Source organism: Arvicola amphibius, chromosome 4 (genome assembly GCF_903992535.2).
Source record: "Arvicola amphibius chromosome 4, mArvAmp1.2, whole genome shotgun sequence".
NCBI classification, from domain to species: Eukaryota; Metazoa; Chordata; class Mammalia; order Rodentia; family Cricetidae; genus Arvicola; species Arvicola amphibius.
In genome coordinates this window covers 137,051,797-137,070,133 of record NC_052050.1, presented here as the reverse complement: position 1 = coordinate 137,070,133, position 18,337 = coordinate 137,051,797, and the positions used below count along the sequence as shown (strand labels likewise).

Below are 18,337 nucleotides of genomic sequence, written 5' to 3'. Positions count from 1 at the left end.
TCATTTGCATGGGGGAGGGGGAGGATAGAGTGTCAAATGGTAGCATAATAGAAACAATGTCTGTATTCTATTTGAAAGTTACAGGGACAGCTCTCTCCAGTCCTTTCTCAGTTGGCTGCCTGATGTTGCCTTGTGGCAAGTGGTTTTATCTATCCAGCCTTCTGATCCTGACCCAGCTATCGGTCCTCAGTTGTTGGCTCAGAACTCAGTCCTGCAGTGAACCCTCCAGACTTTGCCTACAACGTTTGTGGCTAGACCCCCGAAGCTAACATCCTGAACTAGAATTGCCGAAGGCCTTCTATGGAGGAAGTACACACATCCTTCCCTCCGGAACGTAGGAAAGAGGGAGACCGTCAGAGAATGGGGCTGCTCTTGAGGTAGAACGGGATTGATTGGTAGACACGGAGATTTTTAGAGAAGTTAAGTGGGAACCTTGAATGAAGTCCTTGCAATGATGACTGTGTTTCCAGAAGTTACTTTTACTGAAACTTGGGTTTTTACATTTTAGTTGAACAAGGAAGGAAGAAAGGAAGGAGGGAAAGAAGGAAGGAAGGAAGGAAGGAGAAAGGAAGGAAACATTTATCAAGCCACTGTTCTGTGCCTGGCCTAGGATTAGGTCAGTGCGAATTGTCATTATTTAAATTCCTTTAGCATTCCTATGAGATATACATTAGATATTTCTATTCACAGTTAACCGTTAAGAAAAATGAGGTTCAGGGAACTCAGTGAGTAAGAATATAAGCCATCTTTTCAATAGTCAGACAGACACACACAGACAGATAGACCAAAATTAGAAATTTCTGTACATTTTGCATTATGAAAAAAAATCTGAAGATTCATTGAGCATTGAAGTAGGTATAAGATCAATTTCCACTAAAGTTGTCACGTGACTCTCTGTGGCTTGGTGTCTCAGAAGTCCCTCTCAGTAGGTTTGTGTGGTATGCAGAAGAGGCTTGCTGTTCGATGCTATGAAATACTTTTAGCCATAAAGGGGCTACATTCTTAAAAATTCTTCTCCCACTGTCTGTAAAGCAGAGTATAGAGCCCTGACACAGCCTTGGCTCTGGTTGGGTTTCCAGGCTAGTCCACAAAGTCCACAGTATCCTGAAAGATGCTGGTGGCCGTAATTCCTTCATGCCCTCAGTCCCCAGCAGAGTGCAAGGCTGGGAGTGGAGACGTGCAGGATAGAACTGCAGCCAGGGCAAACAGGGCAGATGCACTCTCCTGTCTGTGCACAGGAGCTTGTGGGCACCAAGGCTGCCAGGAGACAGGGCTGGGACTCAAGATACCAGGCAGTAGATGCCCTACTTCAGTGGCATTATTAGAGGCCTGAGAGAAGGGAGCGGGACTGAGGAGAACAGGGCCAGTTGCTATTTTGAAAATCAAGTGTGTATGGGTGAAGGCCTGTCCGTTTTCATCCCAAGCAGCCTCGTTAGAGTAATTTGGTAGCGTTAGACGGGTACGGTCAGGCTCCCCTTACAGAGCTTAGATGGAATTTGGTACAATTTTTCAGCTTAAGAAACAAAGTGCTTTTGTTTTACTATTATTGTTGCTTTCGAGCTAAGAAAAATTTCCCTATAGACGAAAGAAAGTATTATGGCAAGTATTCATTTTTCAGTTCAGTTTCTTAACAATTAGAGCTGATGGAGAGAAAACAGTGCCCGTTTTCTAATTCTGCACGTCTGCCACTAACTCCTTGTGGGCTTTGATTTGAACAGAGCTACTGTCCTCACACACCACCATCCAAGTCTCCTGGATGTTTGGTAGAATAGTGTTGGGTCAGCTCCAGTTGTGGTTCATGTTCAAGTTCTACTATGAAAGGCAGGATGGCAGGGAGAAAGGAGAGGAGGGAGCAGTCAGGCTTCCTGTGTCCAGCTGATTCGAGCTATTTACCCTAAACACCAGAGCTTCCATGTTTGCCCTTAGCAGGAGTCATTAGATACATGCCCATATTGCTGCTTCCCCTCTGGAACTTAGAGCCTCTAGTTAGCTTTCACTCTTTGGGCCTACAGCATTTACCAGCCAGTGGTAAATGCTGGTGTCCCTCAGTTGTTAGATACTAGGTTGTTAATATTAGATCCACTTAGGTGACTGTGCAGCTCTGACTTGGGTTTGGTCCAGCCGGGCATCCTTTTATAACCATCACAGTGGCTCCTAAGTGCCATAGCCGTAAATAGATTCCAGCAGAAGCGGCATTGCTGCCTTCTCACAAGTGCAGTTTAGGAGATGCCCCAGCTCCACAGTCGAGAAGAACAGACACAGTGCGTTCTTCCTGCTGTCAAGCAGTTTGCTGGTCTTGAAGACGGACGGCTGCCGTATTCTGAATATTGGTGCCCTCCCAAGTCTCTATGTCTGGATCTGGGAACCACTGCTATGATATTGAAAAGCAGAGTCATTCAGAAATGGTTAAGTCACATATGGCTCCACCCTCACGGTTGGAATGAGTTTGCTTATTAGAAAGCTTGAGCAAGCTACACCACCCTTCCACCACCCCACCCCACCCCACCCCCCGCCACGGTCATGGGAGGATATAGCAACATGAGACACAGAGTTTTCACCTGATGGAGTCCTGGCCGAGAGGCAGCCTTTCAGGATGGCTTCCTAATCTCTGTTGGCCTCTATACCTCTCTCCAGACCTGAATGCTTTCATGGCAGTCTCCTAGCTTGAACCCTGTAGGTTTGGGCTTCAGTTTGGATGCCCACTGCCTCTGTTTGCTTTGAGACACACCTGAGAAATAAAGAGCCACGATACACATCCACAACGCCAGCACTCACGAGACTGAAGCAGGAGGATCATTAGTTCGAGGCCAACTTGGGCTCCGTGGTGAACCACCTAGAAAGAGAACTCTTGTTTGGAGTTGCAGCTCTCAGCTGTCGAGGCTAAGGAGCCTAAGGAGCGTGGGGATATGTCCCCTCTCAGCCTGTTCACACGTGTGGGTGGCATTCCTGTGCAACGTAGTGAAGCGGAGCTGGGTCAAGCCTCTGTCTGGCCTTGAAGCACTGTGTCTCACTCCAGGCCTGTGGTTTTTCTGTCTTCCAACCCCTTAAGAAGCACCCCCACCCTTTCTTTCCCAGTCCCAAATCTCATTTCTCTTCTTTCAGTTTCTCTCTGGGGGAGAAGGGAATGAAGCTGCAGAAATCCCTCTGCTTCCTTGTTAGGAGACAGAGACGTGAATGCACATTTCTGGAGAGCTCCCAGCCCCGCCCCCTTGGTGTTGCAAAACCAGAGGATGCTGATAAGGCCTACAGGCCAGCGGTTCAGATTGCAAGCCATAAATCTCCTTTTACTTTCCTCTGGAGAGGGAACCTTCCAGTGTGAACTCCTCTGGCCTGGCTGTATCCAAGTCTCAGAGCCTGGAACCTTTGCCCAGAAGTAGGTGACAGGCTATGCAAGTGAAGAGTCACCTTCGAAAGCTCTTCAGCCCAGCTGAGCAGGCTTTTTATGATCTTGTTGAGTGTGAGGTGGGGAGGGCTAGGGAGGGGGGGAGGAGGATCTGCTCCCCCTCCCCCTCCCCAGCCCCTCAGCACACTTTGATCTACACTGTTTGTCTAATCCTCAGCCAAGTGCGCTGGAACTTTAGCCAGAGCAGGAAAAAGAGAAATAGTTTTCCTTTCTTGGGTGGATTTGTATTTATATAAAGCCCTTAGTCCTGAAAACGAGCCAAGTGGCAGGCACACACTTGGAGGGAAGGTGCATGGGATGGAGTGGGATGGTGGGGAAAGCAAGGGCCCTCTCTCTGCTCCTCTGCCTCCAGATGGGCGAACCCGGGTCAGACTGTGCCTGGCGCTTTCAGGGGCCAAGAAGGAGGACAGGGTGGTGTGTCCTCTGCATGTTCTAAGGACGCCTAGGGGCAGGGCTTCTGCAGACAGCAGAAGCGGAGCTAGCAGCTTGGTCAGTCTTCCGGTACATTGCTACTGCGTGTGCATGCTTCCTGCTGTGGATAGTTAAATACATACATGAATGAGCAGCCCCCTCTACACCATGGAAAGCATGTCGTAGAAGCCTTAGGTGGCCTCCGATGTCAGTCCCCTGTTGATTTACTTACCTGAGCGTTTTTTGAACAGCTCTTCTCTTTCTTGGGTAGAGGGGGTTTGTCGCTTATGTTTGCTCTCGATTGTTTAAGATTTCTTCTCACATCCCTTCTGGCCAGCTTCAGAGTTCCCTTGGCTCTGCTTTCTCTAGGACATAAGGTGACTTACTTTTTAGCCCCTCTAGAGAAAACTGTCCTAATGCTGCGACCCTTTAATACAGTTCCTCATGTTGTAGTGACTCCTCAACCATAAAATTATCCTCGTGGATGCTTTATAGCTGTGAATATGCTACTGTTAGAAATCATCGCAAATATCTGAAATGTAGGATATCTAATATGTGACCCCTGCGAAAAGGTCGTTACACCCCCCAAAGGGTCACGGTCCACAGAGAATCACTACTTTAGAGAATTCTCTTGTGGAATCTAAAGCAAAGGGTCTTGTTCCTCACCAAGCCTCATTATTTGTATAGTGTCTGGGCTAGTCTGGGACTAGGGGAGATGCTGAGGATAGTTGTTAAGAGAATTTGGACAGAAAATGACCTTTTACTTTCTTGCTGGTTTCTCTTTTGAACCCAAAGCAAAGTCCTTCCATGTAGGTGACACAGCTTCCCATAGCCTCCCTGGAGTCCTTTCATAAACTCAGAATGAGCCATGTCAAAATGTCTCCTGAGATGTTTTATTATTATTACTATTATATTATTATATTGTTTTGTAAGTGTCAGAGCCACGCACGTCAAAGTGGAATCTTCCTGAAGTCCCCACCAGGGTCTTATCTCTAGGAAGCCTGAGGATGCTCAGATGTGGCGCTTCACTCTAGGCCTGAGTGCCAGAGGAAAGGGAAGTTCATGTTGACAGCGCAGGGAAGCCATGAGGACTGGGAATGAAAGGTCACAAATAGGAAAGGGGGCTGGCTTTATGAAAAGGGCTAAGTTTGTACTGTGAGGGGGGGGGGGGGTGCTAACCTCAGGTGGAGTTCGAAAAGACGCTGCCGGTACCTTTGCCCCTCAGTTCTCTTGCGTGAGCGTCTTGCCACGTGTTTTAGGAATGGCTCTGTGATCCAAGGCTAGAGCTCCCCCATTCTGATCTTTCAGAATATTGCATAGAACATTAATATTAGAATATTTACCCCAAATCCTCGTAATTATATGTATGGTATTATTAGTACCTCTCTAAAGGGTTATAAGTTAAGGCCGGCAGAATTAGGAGTAGTCTTATATTAGATCTTCAATTTCACCTGCTATGTTTTATTATTGTCAAAGGTAGAGAACAGATTTTGTAGCCAGGCATCATGGCTCACACCGCTAACACTAGCACTTGAAAGGCTGAGCTAGGAAGACACTGTGAATCTAGGCCAGGTCAGGCTACTTAGTGCTTTTCCTTCAGCCTGGGTGATGGTGTAAGACCGTGCCGCAAAAGAATTTTTTTTCTGTTTTCTTTAATTATGAGAGAAAGGTCTTCTTTTTCCTTCCTTCTTTCTTTCTTCCTTTTTTTTTTTTTAAAAAAAAAATAGTCATTTCTATAGCCCAGCTGTGGTTTGGAGAGCACCTAGCACCAAACAGTCATGAGTTGATCTCCCTGCCACCGAGCTAGGGAGGGGCCTTGACTCCTGATATGCTGTCACAGGATGGTGATCCAGAAAATGTCACGTAGACAGCGGCACAGCTCGTGACAAATCCACCTGACCACAAATTTAGGCCTACCGTTCCTACTTTCACTCACGAACATGGAGTTAGGGTCACGTGTGTGCCCTGTGTGTGAGTCCATTCTCTCACATCTGAATGGAGCGTTCCTTCAGCCTAGCTAGCCCTGCCTACAGATCTGCGTTCTGCCTCCTGCCAGCTCTTTCCTGTTTGCCTTGGCCTCCTTCACACATTTGCCCCAGATAAAAGTCTGTAAAGGGACACCTTTGCAGTGGATTTGAACCTTCTGAAGTCACCCCTTGTTAGTCTAGAAGAGTCCTGGGTGATGGCCCCCCCCCCCAGGGACTCCCATGGACCAAATGGAATTCTTTGATTGCTGTACCTAAGATAGTGTCCCTTTCTCCTTTCTCTCAAAAGGGCGAAAGCCTTGTGTAATTAGCAAGCACATGTTAGGGAAACACTGAGCTTGTTTGCCTGGATGGTACACCTGCCACCGAGGACCACTGAGAAGTGGAGATTGTCGCTTGTACCCGAGGACATTGTACAACGAGACCTACGGGGTGGGGATGCTGTGTGAGTCACCCAAGTCGTGATTATGGTAGTTGCTCTTCCTGTAACTGTCACCTGTCAGCACTTTGGAGCACGTTTAGAAGCAGTTGGACGTTCGTTACTTCCTGATGATCAGACCATAAACACTCACTGGAGATAGGACCATTCCAAGCATAAACACTCACTGGAGATAGATAGGACCATTCCGAGCATAAACACTCACTGGAGATAGGACCATTCCGAGCATAAACACTGGAGATAGATAGGACCATTCCGAGCATGAACACTCACTGGAGATAGGACCATTCCGAGCATGAACACTCACTGGAGATAGGACCATTCCGAGCATGAACACCCACTGGAGATAGATAGGACCATTCCGAGCATGAACACTCAGTGGAGATAGGACCATTCCGAGCATGAACACTCAGTGGAGATAGATAGGACCATTCCGAGCATGAACACCCACTGGAGATAGATAGGACCATTCCGAGCATGAACACTCAGTGGAGATAGATAGGACCATTCCGAATCAAAGCAGACACGAGCGGTGAACAAACAGATGGAGGTAACAACTTCCTCCCCCTTGTAAAGTCGACTAGAGCTCAGGGCTTCGTGATGAAATCAAGTCATCATTTTAGAAGAGGATGATGATTTTGTTTTGTTGTTGCTGCTCTTGTGGGTTAATTGGCATTTGCATCTATCTATCTGTCTATCTATCGATCAAAGACAACTTACCTGTGATTTTATTGGCACCGGTGGTCAATTCCAGCCTGCTAGTTGGTTAACTGAACGTGGACTGTTCTCACCGGGGTTAATGCAGGATCCAAAATTCACAGTCCGGGGACCTGTGCTTCATACTGTCCAGTGAGGTCAGCATCTCAGCCTCCTGGAGGGCCGCCTCACTGCCAAGTTTCTTCCCCTGAATATTCTTCAGTCTTGAATGTTCTCTGTGCTCCTCGCCTTGGCTGTAAAGACCTGTGTGTAGATAATTTCTACTTATTCTTATTTCTACTGAGCAGGACTCTGTGAAGTCTGTCTCCTATTTTTTTATCCATTCGCTCAGTCTCTTCTTTTATGGTCTGGATGTTTGTTTTCTCCCTGGATATCATCTGTGTGAATTTTATAAGTTCTTTGTTTTCCATGATATTTATACCTGGCATCTTTAGCCTAGATCCGGTTATTTGTCCTGAACAAACATTTTGACTTTCAACACAATGGCTTGCATTCTTGGTTTGATAACTTTTTAGTGTTTTTACATAATATGCCCAATTGTGGAGCGCTCCAATAGGGTGGGGGTGGGGCTCATTTCAGTGATCAGCTGTTGATTTTTTTCTTAATGTCCTAGTAGGACGTGGTGTTCTGTTCTTTAACTGAGGGAAACACAGTTAAGAGTTGCCTGTCATTTTCCTGGCACGAATCTTGAGTCTGAGCAATGAGGCAGTCCTCCACAGCCTGAGGCACACGGGAGGCTGCATGGTGGCCTCAGTAGACACCAGGATGCGCTCAGGAGGCTTCTCTTCCATGTCCTCGCTGATGACCCCAAGTGTGCACTTCCCCCAGAAGGAAAGCCCATCACTTAAAGCCAAGTGTCAAAGAAGTGAACAATTAAGAGCATTTAGTCCCCAAGGACCTATTTATTCTGAATTTATGTTAGACAAAGCTTCAATGTTTACATGGAAACGCAACCCTCATAACCTTTATACTCTATAAAGTGTCCCTTGTTGTCGTGTCTTATAGTAGCATTTCCTTATTGTAGGATATTTGAGGGTGTGAACACACTTCTCCATATTATAAAGAGAGCGATCCTATTGTTTTTGTCAGAAATAAAGGCAGGCTGTATTTATTTGTTTGTCAAGTGTGTGTAGTATATGAGTGTGGTGTGTGTGTGTGTGTGTGTGTGTGTGTGTGTGTGTGTGTGTGAAGATATCTACAGAGATCAAAAGGGATGTGTCAAATCCCTGGATCTGGAGTTACAGAGAATGTGTGTGTATATGTGCGTGCATGCGTGTGTGTGTGTGTGTGTTTGTGTGTGTGTGTGTATGTGAAGATACCTACAGATATCAAAAGGGATGTGTCAGATCCCCTGGATCTGGAGTTCCAGCCTTGTAGAGCTGCCTGGGTGGGTGCTGGGACCCAGACTGTGGTCCTCTGACAGAGCAGGAAGAATTCTTAGCAAACAGCTGGGTAATCTCTCCAGCCCCATAAGAAAGTTTTAGAAATGCAATTATACCAGACTCATGTAATTTCTCCTTAATTTGTTGCTATAATGTCCTCCGTAAACTTACCTTTGTCATAGTGCCTGCCCTCTCTGGGAATTATTGTTTTCGCTTACTTCGCTATGGATGGCAGATGTATAATAAAATCAAATGTTTTCGTTTGAGTTTTTTTTTAGTTTCTGGCGAGGTACAGTTTTGCATGTGGTGACTGAAGGTCTACCGGATTGTCTCACCGCTGGCGATCTGGTGCTGACCGTGTGTTTATGTGAATTCTTTATATATTTGGAAGACTCAGCTTCTATAGAATCCTGTCTCAAACTTATCAGATGCCAGATATAGTGTTTGGTGTCTTCCATGTGTTATCTAATTTAATTATCACATTATCCCTGTCACGGGACATTCTGATATGGTGTTTAAGAGTCGAATTCAGCAATTCTTGGTTCAAATTCCACTAATTCCTCTTGCAATCATTGGTGAACATTATATATCCTGTAAGCCTTCCTTGGTATTATGTTTTTATTTTGTGTCTGGCTGACTAGCTGTCCCCACCCCCATGTATATGGATGTATGTGTAAATATGTATATGTGTATTATGTATATATATCTGTATGTGTTTGTGTTTATACATGTATCTCTCAGCATGTAGAGGTCAGAGGAAGGCATGGGAGTCTCTAGGTTCTAGTGTTTGAACTCAGGTCATTAGCTTGGCAAGTGCCTTTACTATCTGAGCCGTCTGCCAGCCCAGTTTCCTTTTCTATGTATTGAGATTCACTTTCCCTATTTTACACGGTTGTGAGGACTGAGATAATACACACACACAACATCCAGCACATAGCACACACTCATTTAATGTCCATTGATCCAGTGGGCATTGTTGTTGATTTTCTTCCCTGGGTTAAATCAGATTTGTTTTCAGTTCAATATTTATGATAACATTGTGGTTATGAAGTAGCAACGAAAATTATTTTATGGTTTGCAAGTCACTGCAACATGAGGAGCTGTATTAAAGGGTCGCAGCGTTAGGAAGGTTGAGAACCACTGCTCTGGGCGGGTACTGTGGAAAGGAGCCTTAGGCTCTTTTTGAAGTAGAGTTTGGCTCAGGCTTATAATTTTGGAGTTAAAGCCAAGGCCGGGCAGTTTGTGAGTTTGCACAAGGACAGCTCATCTTGGCAGAGCAAGCATTCACATCTTAAGCCAGGAAGCAGGGAGAAAGGAGAAGACTCGGGGTCTACAGTTACAATGGCATGCGTCCAGTGACCCAAGGGCCAACTCAAGACCTCAGCTTGAAGGCCTGCAGCAGCTGACCAGCAGACCTGCCACCCGGGGATCACGTTTGGATCTCGGAGGAGCCTCCAGCCCGTAGCACTGGGCCTTTTGACTTCTTTTCCTCCACAGTCTGCTAGTATCTCTTGTGAACTCTCTTACCACTCAGGAGCAGGACTGAGTGTTTTTGTGATGCATGATTAAATGAAAACTCAGGGTTAGTAATTGAGGGTCAACCTGAAGATCCAAAGAGCGGAACAGCCAGCCACTGGCTCTTACCTGGACCTCAGTCTGAAATGGTGATCCTGCCTCCTGGAATCTCAGGAGGAGACTGCATCCGAGAGCTGTCTTCCCTGTTTTATATTCCTCTCTAGGGCTGGGATTAAAGGCGTGCACCACCGTCATTAAAAGCATGCACCACCTGATTTCTATGGCAACTAGTGTGGCTACTGGGATTAAAGGTGCGTGTCATTGTGGCTACTGGGGTTAAAGGTGTGTGTTACCATAACCTGGTCTGTAAGGCTGACCAGTGGGACTGCTTTACTCTCAGATCTTCAGGCAGTCTTTATTTATTACAGTACAGTTGAAATGCCACCACAGCTCTGTATCTCTGTCTTCCTTTGGGTGCCAGGCTCCTGCTCTCACAGCCCTGCCTTGAGGCGGGGACCCCCATCTTCTGCAGTCCTTACACCCATCAGGTGGCTGCTCCACCAAACAGTGCACGTCTTAAGCTCTAACTCATGTTCAAGCTAAGGGCGTTTAGATCCGTTGTTTTCCTCAGTAACGTATGTATTTCTGACATCTCTTCAATTTCTACTAAGGCAAATTTTCTTAGAATAGATCACTCCTCAGAATACTGGCACTGTACAATAGATTATTGCTGGTATGGGTGTACTTGAAATGAAGATCTATTTGTGTATTCGTTTTGTTATTTTTTTCCATCAAGCCAATTTTTCACATGTACCGTCTTCCATGTGTATTCATCCACTGTCCTTGACTATGACAGAACACCTGAGGCAAGCGAGCTGTGTAGAGAAAGGGGTTTCTTTAGTTCATGGTTTTGGAGGCAGGAAGTTCAAACCCCGTGACACTGGCTCTGGCGAGGGCCCTCTTTGCTCACCTTGTCTCACGGCAGATGGCCCCAGCAGAAGCATGTGTGGAAAGACAGATCGCACCAAACATTAGAAGCCAGGGACGGGGATAGGAGTCTTTCCATTTTCTAAACACATGGTGGTGATTAGCCTAAGATTTCCCTCTTGTCTTCATCTCCTCTCAGAATTTTAATACATAGGGCAAACCATTGACACATGGCCCTTGAGGGCTAAACCACACCCACAACACGACCAGACGTGGCCTAAACCAAACTGTCTACCTGACTCTGTCAAGAGGGCAGAGAGGCTGCTGGTTTTTAGAAGTTGGTAACCAAGGCTTAAAAATCTGCAATTTATATCCAGTTCTGTCTTGTAAAAAAAAAAACTGGCCTCGTGCTCACCAAAGACTACAAGCGTCTTCAACAATAAAACAGCTGTGTATAGCTGGTGCCAGGGATCCGTGCAAGGGATAGGGCTTGGCACCTGCAATTGCTATCTGGGTGTGCAGGCAGTCCAGAGCAGATGGAGCTGGGGCCCACATGGCATGGCAATCAATCAGGGGAGGATACCCAAGGGGAAAACAGAGAATCCCAAGCTGTACTCAGGCTCCCGGGTGATCTTAGGATTCTAATTAAAAATACCAACGAGGAGCCAGGAGAGGCCTGGCCAGGACCAGCTGAAAGGCGCTTGTGCTGGAGGCCCTGGTGGTTCTGTGATTCGCTGTAGGCTGCCTGGATTGCCCAGATGCACAGCTCTTAGCAACGCTGTTAGAACTCAGACATCTGGCTTAGCCATGGATGCTAGACCGGATGGCTTCCAGGTGTCGGCGAGCTCTGACTTGCTCTCACTCCATCCCTTGTGTTGCTTTGACACCACTTACCGTTTCCATTCGTAGCTGGCGTCTTTGTTTCTAATCATTCCCTAGCCGGTGTTGGAGGACAGGCAGTTTTCTGACACATAGGTGTTTCCCAGACCAGCCGATGGTACTAGATTGACATTTGCAATACCTTTCATATTTGTGGGGATTTGGTGAATGGACTAGTGGCTGTTCTTAGTGTGCAAAGCCACAGAAAAATGGTCCATTTGGGGAATTAATGCGCCCCTATACGTATAAATACGGCAGTGCCTAAATTCATTTTTAAAACAGTGCAAATTATTAAGCAGTTCCTCCAGGAAAGATGCACCCTGACTGGAGAAGCACAGCCTGCCTTGGGGAGGAATTGGAGATGTAGCAGAGGGTTTTCCAGCCTGGGTCCCCATGTCTGTCACCCTGCTGCTGGGTCCATCTTATAACATCCCTGAGTAGTAGTGTGCTGGCTGGTTTTATGTCAACTTGACACAAGCCATAATCATTCCAGAAGAGAGAACTGTTAATGCCGAGTTCCAGTCCCACAATTTTGAGTCAAAATTCCAGAAGTCTTTAATTAAATACTGGCCAGGTGGATGGGCTCTAGCTAGGTCCACCTCTGGGTTCCCAGAAAATAGCCGTGAGTCACAGTTTGCAGAAGCTTAAAAACCCATAATTTATTGCATTTCCCATCTGGTCCAATCAGGGGCAAGCATACATCCTGACATATTTCCTGCCTATGTACCTCCTGCTTACATCCAATCAGAGGCAAGCATACATACATCCTGACGTATTTCCTGCTCACTTACTTACTACCCACGTGTGATCCAGCGCATCCAGTACAGATGGCTCAAACAAACAGAGGACAAACAGAAATGTATTCTTAACTGTCTTAAGTGCAAACAGAACCATTAACCCGCAAGGTATATTTTTCCTGTTTTGGTCTCACAAGAACCTCGACTGAGGAAAATGCCCCTACCAGATTGGCCTCTGGGTAAACCTGTGGTACCTTTTCTTGATTGATGGTAAATGTGGAGGGCCCAGCTCACTGTGGGCAAGGCTATCTCTGGCCTGAAGGCCCTGAGCTGAACAAGCCAATAAACAGCATTTCTCCATGGTCTCTGCTTCATCTCCTGCCTCCAGGTTTCTTCCCTGTTTAAGTTCCTACCCTGACTTCCCAGTAGCAATGGACTGTTACCTGAAACTTGTAAGCTGTAATTAGCCCTTTTCTCCGGACTTGTTTATGGTCATGGGTTTTATCACAACAATAGAAACCCTAAGTGAGGCGGCAGCTTCTTCATTTGTGAAATGCGGATGGACCCTCAATGGGATGCCATAAAGACTTAACATGATGTTCGTACACTCCAGGGTTCTGATTCTATACGGGATGGGCTCCATCATTGTCAGCTCAGCTGAAATGTGTGTGTTTGAGTGTGCGTGTGTGTGTGTGTGTGTGTATGTATGTATGGCTGCGCATGCCATGGTGGGTATATGAAGCAGAGGACAACTTTGTGGAATTAGTTCTTTCCTTCCTCTTCCTATGAGGGTTCTGAGGATCGAATTCAGGTCATCAGACTTTTGCAGCAAGTACATAACGCACTGAGCCACCTTGCCGATTTAACTACAGGATTCAACGCAAAAGAACTTTCTGTCGTTATATATCAGCATATTCTTTGGAGTCTCTAGAACTTCAAATGGCCATCAAAACTGATGAACCTCAGTACGATCTTTCCCCAATTTGGCATGCCTCTTGTGTCCTTGGTTTGAGTTCCTTGCTTCTGGGCTTAAGCAGGGCCATCGGGCAAAAACAAGCTAGACACTGTTGACTGAGTATTCTAAGCAGAGAAAGAAGCCTGGAGGACTGGACCCGAGGGCAGGAAGAGGAAGGACAAGGTGCCCGGATGAGGGATCTGCCAGGGGGAAGCTAAAAAGGGGAAGTTGCCGCTCGTCCTGAAAAGCTAATGATTTCATGGCGGAAAGATGACATACAGGTGTGCCCAGTGTCTGATTTCTCTTAGGTATTGAGTTAATCCATTAAGTTAATCACATGTTTCTACCAGGCAGAAGTAGTCTATTATTAGTCATGTGATAATACCATGTGCTTTCGGCTTGGCACTCAGGAAATTCTCTTGTCCGGGAGGTTGGACTGTGGTTCTGCTGTTTACCGTGTTAACACCTTGAGCCTGCCGCCTGTCCAGATCATTTACACAGAGATTTGCTGCGAGCCTGCTAGCTCTGCCAAAACCCCATATGCCCAAATCTCAGTTACGAGCCCCTCACTGGCAGCCCTGCCTGGCTGGCATGAAGACCTCAGGAGTCAGTTGGAATAGAAAGGTGATCATGGTAGGTGTTTCCTTTGTCTGGAGGTCACACACTGCCTTCATCACGTATAAGAGCGCTCTCCATGGTGACGTGCTGAGCATCCAGGCAGCTGGCACTGGAACCCTGCAGTCTAGCCATGCTGGCTACATGCTGGTTCTCTGTCTCCCTGTCTATAGACCATTTACTTCCTCACTACTGGCCTTCTGCCTCCCTTCCCCACCTTGAAAGGGCTGTATTTCTCTGTGTAAAAGAATCCCACTCTTTTGGACCTGTTTCCTGATGAGGATTTTTTTTCTCTCTCTCTCTCTCCTTTGCAGGGGAGTTGCTGAGCCAGCCCAGGCCAGAAGGGGTGGCAGAGATCATCTGTCCCAAGAATGGCAGCGAGCGAGTGAATGTGGCCTTGGTTTATCCACCTACACCGACTGTGATCAGCCCCTGTTCCAAGTGAGTTCCCCAGTCCCACCAGCCCCTGTTCCTTGTTGCAGATTCTGGCTCTGCAATTGTGATAGCCCAAAGCCAAATTCAACCGTGTGTGCATAAACCTTGAAAAGTCCAGAGGGCAGGCGCATCTCAAGCGGCCAAATAGAAACTTATTTTTCCTGCCTTTGTGTGATATTTTACTTTGCTGATGAGGTCAACATTTTTTTAAAAAGCTTCTCAGATGTATAATTCATAAACCACAGAGTTTACTCATTTGAAATGTACATATAGTTCATTAGCTTGTAGTCTATTTTCTGGTATGTACAACCAAAAAAATATATGCCCCCCCAATAGCATTAATGCAGAGCTTTGTTGAGAAGCTGTTAGGGTCCACGTGAGCCTCATTCTTGTCCCAAGTGAGCGCTCTTAACTGTCATTGCAGAATTAAACGGCTTTCACTTCAAAGAACAGCAAGGGACCATTAAATCAGAAAAGCCTGCAGAAAAATCTATAATGATCTGATTTTTGCAGGGGTCTCTCATTCTTTAATCAGTCCCAGAAAAGCAAAGACTGTGGACTGGCTACAGCGTTTTCCCCAAATGAACTGACGGGGAATGCACGTGTGCAGATAAATATTCACACAGGATATATGCTGCACAGTCTACAGAAGACACATCCTGTTGGCTCGAGGCTTTTACTTGTATGTTTCTGTCATACTAGAAACCAAGGGGGCTGCTTTTAAACCGAGGTGAAACGACTCGAAGTTGGTAAATCAGCAACCACAGACCTTCCGGGACTGAAGCTTGTTGTCTTGGTGACAGCGCCACAGTCGGGCAGCATCCTGGTTTGCTGGCCGTAGAGTATGCCTACCCTCCCTATATACATGCACACAGTGAACACAGTTTTATAAGGCATTTGAAAGTCTGCCCTTGAGAACTGTGACTTCTCTGTCATCCTCTGTGACTTCTCTGTCATCCAGTCAATGTAGGTAGACAAAACCAGGCTTTCTTCACCAGGAACCTGCTGTCTGGCCATATGCCAGAGCTCTGTGGTTAGGGGTGTCACCCAGGCAGGGCAGTTTTCCTCCTGTCGTGTGCTTCCTGTACAGCCAGGTCTCCGTGATGTTGTAATACATCAGCAGTAGAAGGGCAAAGCCCCCATTTCCTCCAAACTGGACAGCCTGCTAGGCAAAGCCTTTCCAATAGAGCTGTGCTGGAAACTACCCCGAGCACCTAAGGGACATTCCTCTGTAATACTAGTTTCAGGGTGCTCTTTTTATCTAGAATGCACCCAGCATCGTCCATCCCCGAGGTAACGCTAGGAAACTGGGGTTTTGAGGTGCTTCTCAGGGACCCCAGTGGAATCACACAAGGAGCCCTATTAACTTGCATCTCCCCTGCCCTGAACATATCACAACCCGGGCATTCGCCAGCCTTGCAGTTTCTTTGGATCTGTGCCTACTGCTCCTTGCCTTTCAGACCCACCAGGGCAGGGATAAAGGGGTATGATAGAAGCAGCAGGGTTCAGGACACAATATATTTCGTATTGATGTAAATGTGCCTGAGCCACTAGAGACACTAATCTCTTGTTTTCACATGGATCCTTGCTATTTAATAGACAAGATAGATACAGGAGTTGAATATCGGCTTGTGCCAGACTCCCTGGTGGCACAGAGCCAGAGTTATCAGGCCAGTCCCATGGGCGGCTTCGTAGTCTACCACAGAAAGACCCCGTTATCAACCTGGGAACAAAACCATACTATCAGCCTCTCCTTGACAGTTTATTGAATCTAAATGAACAACCATCTTTAGATTTGGGCATCACTGGAATGACTGTTGGCTTAGATCTCTCTAGTTGCTGGAGAGAAACACCCCTGGGGTCTGAAAACCTGTTGACGTAGCAAATATGAGCTGTCTGGTGGTATAATTCTCATCTCCAGGTAAAGAGCTATTCCCTAACTATGAAAGTTTTGCATCTTTGGCAAGACTAATTTTTTTTAGTACGGAGACCAGGATAAATGCTCCTTCTCATGACTCTGGATAGGAGCCTCTGCCTGTGGAATGAAGTCTGAAGCATCCACACATCCCAGCCGTGAGCGCTAAACAAGAGCAAATATGCAGACTAGGCCACGCCCACTGGGATGTCAGAAGCATGATAACTGACTGTGTGTCCAAAACCACAGACAGCAGTCAGAGGGGGGAGCCACTGAGTCATGTGGTTTTGACCTAAGCCTGAGGCTTGCTGTCCCAGCATGACCACCAACCCAGGACTGAACCCTGCCCTTTCAGCTCCAGGCAGTTAAGTAGCTCATACAAGTGATCTCTTCCTCTATAGCAGCCCATATACAGGCGGATGGGCAGGACCGGACTGTCCTCAGCAGGCACATGCATCGGAATGTCCAGAGACAGTAGTCAGGTGGGCCTCTCTGGAGAGACACTGGAGTCACCGGGTCGGTTCTAAAGTATGTTTGTTGGACTTTATCTCCTTGGTTTCTCTGTCCCTCTAAGGATGGCCTCTCAGCCAAGAGTCCTTTGCTTTCCCTATTGGACCTTTGCAAAGTCAACTTCAAAGGAGAACCTGGTTATACGCAATAGTGCTGTCAACCACTTTTGGCTGGGGTCATATTCTCTTCCTGTCAATAAAGGATAAAGAGTCCCAGAAAGTATGTTCCTTAATATGTTGGGACAACAGGTGCTAAACAGAACAGTCCCGGATACCAGAATAAACCCCTGCCCTCTGTCCTTGACTTTGGTCTTTTAATGCTTTGAAAGAAGTCTGTCCAAGCCTTTATTTGCCTAATTTCCTCTCTCCTTGGGTAGCAGAGACTTGGCATTTGATGGACTGCCTTCAGCCGAATGTGAAATAGTGGTAGAGTTTATAAGCAGAAAAGATTCAATGGTGGCTATTTAGTACTGCCGTGTGAATCCCATCTCTTCTCTTCCTTACTTAGGAAACTTTCCAGCTGTAAACTTTTAAGAACAACAACAAAAGCCGGGTGTGTGTGTGTGTGTGTGTAGAGAGGACTCTGCAGTGCCGTTGCTTTAAGAGTGCTACCTGCTCTTGGAGAGGAGCCAAGATTGATTCCCAGCATTTACATGGGATGGCTCACGCTAGTGTGTAACTCAAGCTCCTGGGTCTCCTCTAGCCTCTGCACCCGCACCCACATCACACACACACACACACACACACACACACACACACACACACAATTAAAAAAACAACAGAAATTTCCAGGCATTTTTCTCCTATGAAAGAGAGGTGGGAAGTAAGGAGTAAATAGTAGGTTTGGGGGTTGAGGGCTCAGAGTAGGTCTTTGTTTGAGGGCTCATTCTCCATGCGGCTTACCGCTGTGACTTGTCTTGGTAGTGGGTGATTGAGGCCTCTCCCAGCATTCCATGGAGAAGAGGTTTCAGGAATGGAGGAGATGCTATTGCTCCCCATTGCCCTTCTTGCTCTGGGGGAGAAATAGGAACCTGGAGACATCTTGTGCACTTTGCTAATCTGCTCAAATGTGAATTATTTCCATGTTTTGGAAGTATGTTGGTGAAGGATCCCTTTACAATCATAAAGTCATGATTGTGGTCACATCATGGGATGGCCAGGAATCTGATAGCAGAAGTGCTTGGCCAGGAATCTGATAGCAGAAGTGCTCAAAGACCCAAACAAAAAAAACAATAGCAGTCCTCAACATGGAGTATGTCAGACAGTTCGAAAGCCCTGATGATGTCTAATTTACACAGTGCTTGATGATTCTCGGTGTGTTTTAAATGGTGTGACTGCTCCACTCCTCGCCACTGTCTTATTTTAAAGCATCCCCATCACCTTAAGAAGAATCTAGTGCTAACTGCCATTATTTGTGTCTGATCTAATGTGGCACCTCATTTGTGCAGCCAGTGTCTTTAGTATCATTTTCCAGAATGGTTTTGGTGGCTGATGTGTTGGTGTTAAGCAAATT

At 46.5% G+C, this 18,337-nt stretch overlaps 1 protein-coding gene across 3 annotated transcripts in view; it reads left to right on the top strand.

Annotated features, from left to right (window-relative positions):
• Mfhas1 (multifunctional ROCO family signaling regulator 1) overlaps nt 1–18,337 on the top strand; it is a 90,149-nt gene that overhangs the window by 60,409 nt on the left and 11,403 nt on the right. For 2 of the 3 annotated variants that reach the window (XR_005284978.2, XM_038325286.2), the window contains exon 2: nt 14,280–14,406. Coding sequence is in view for 2 of the 3 variants with exons in the window: in XM_038325286.2 (XP_038181214.1) it covers nt 14,280–14,406 (127 nt within the window). In the remaining variant the exon portion in view is untranslated. Of the gene's footprint in view, nt 1–14,279; nt 14,407–16,716; nt 16,844–18,337 lie in introns of all 3 variants that reach the window. The other variant, XM_038325285.2, reaches the window with a different exon arrangement.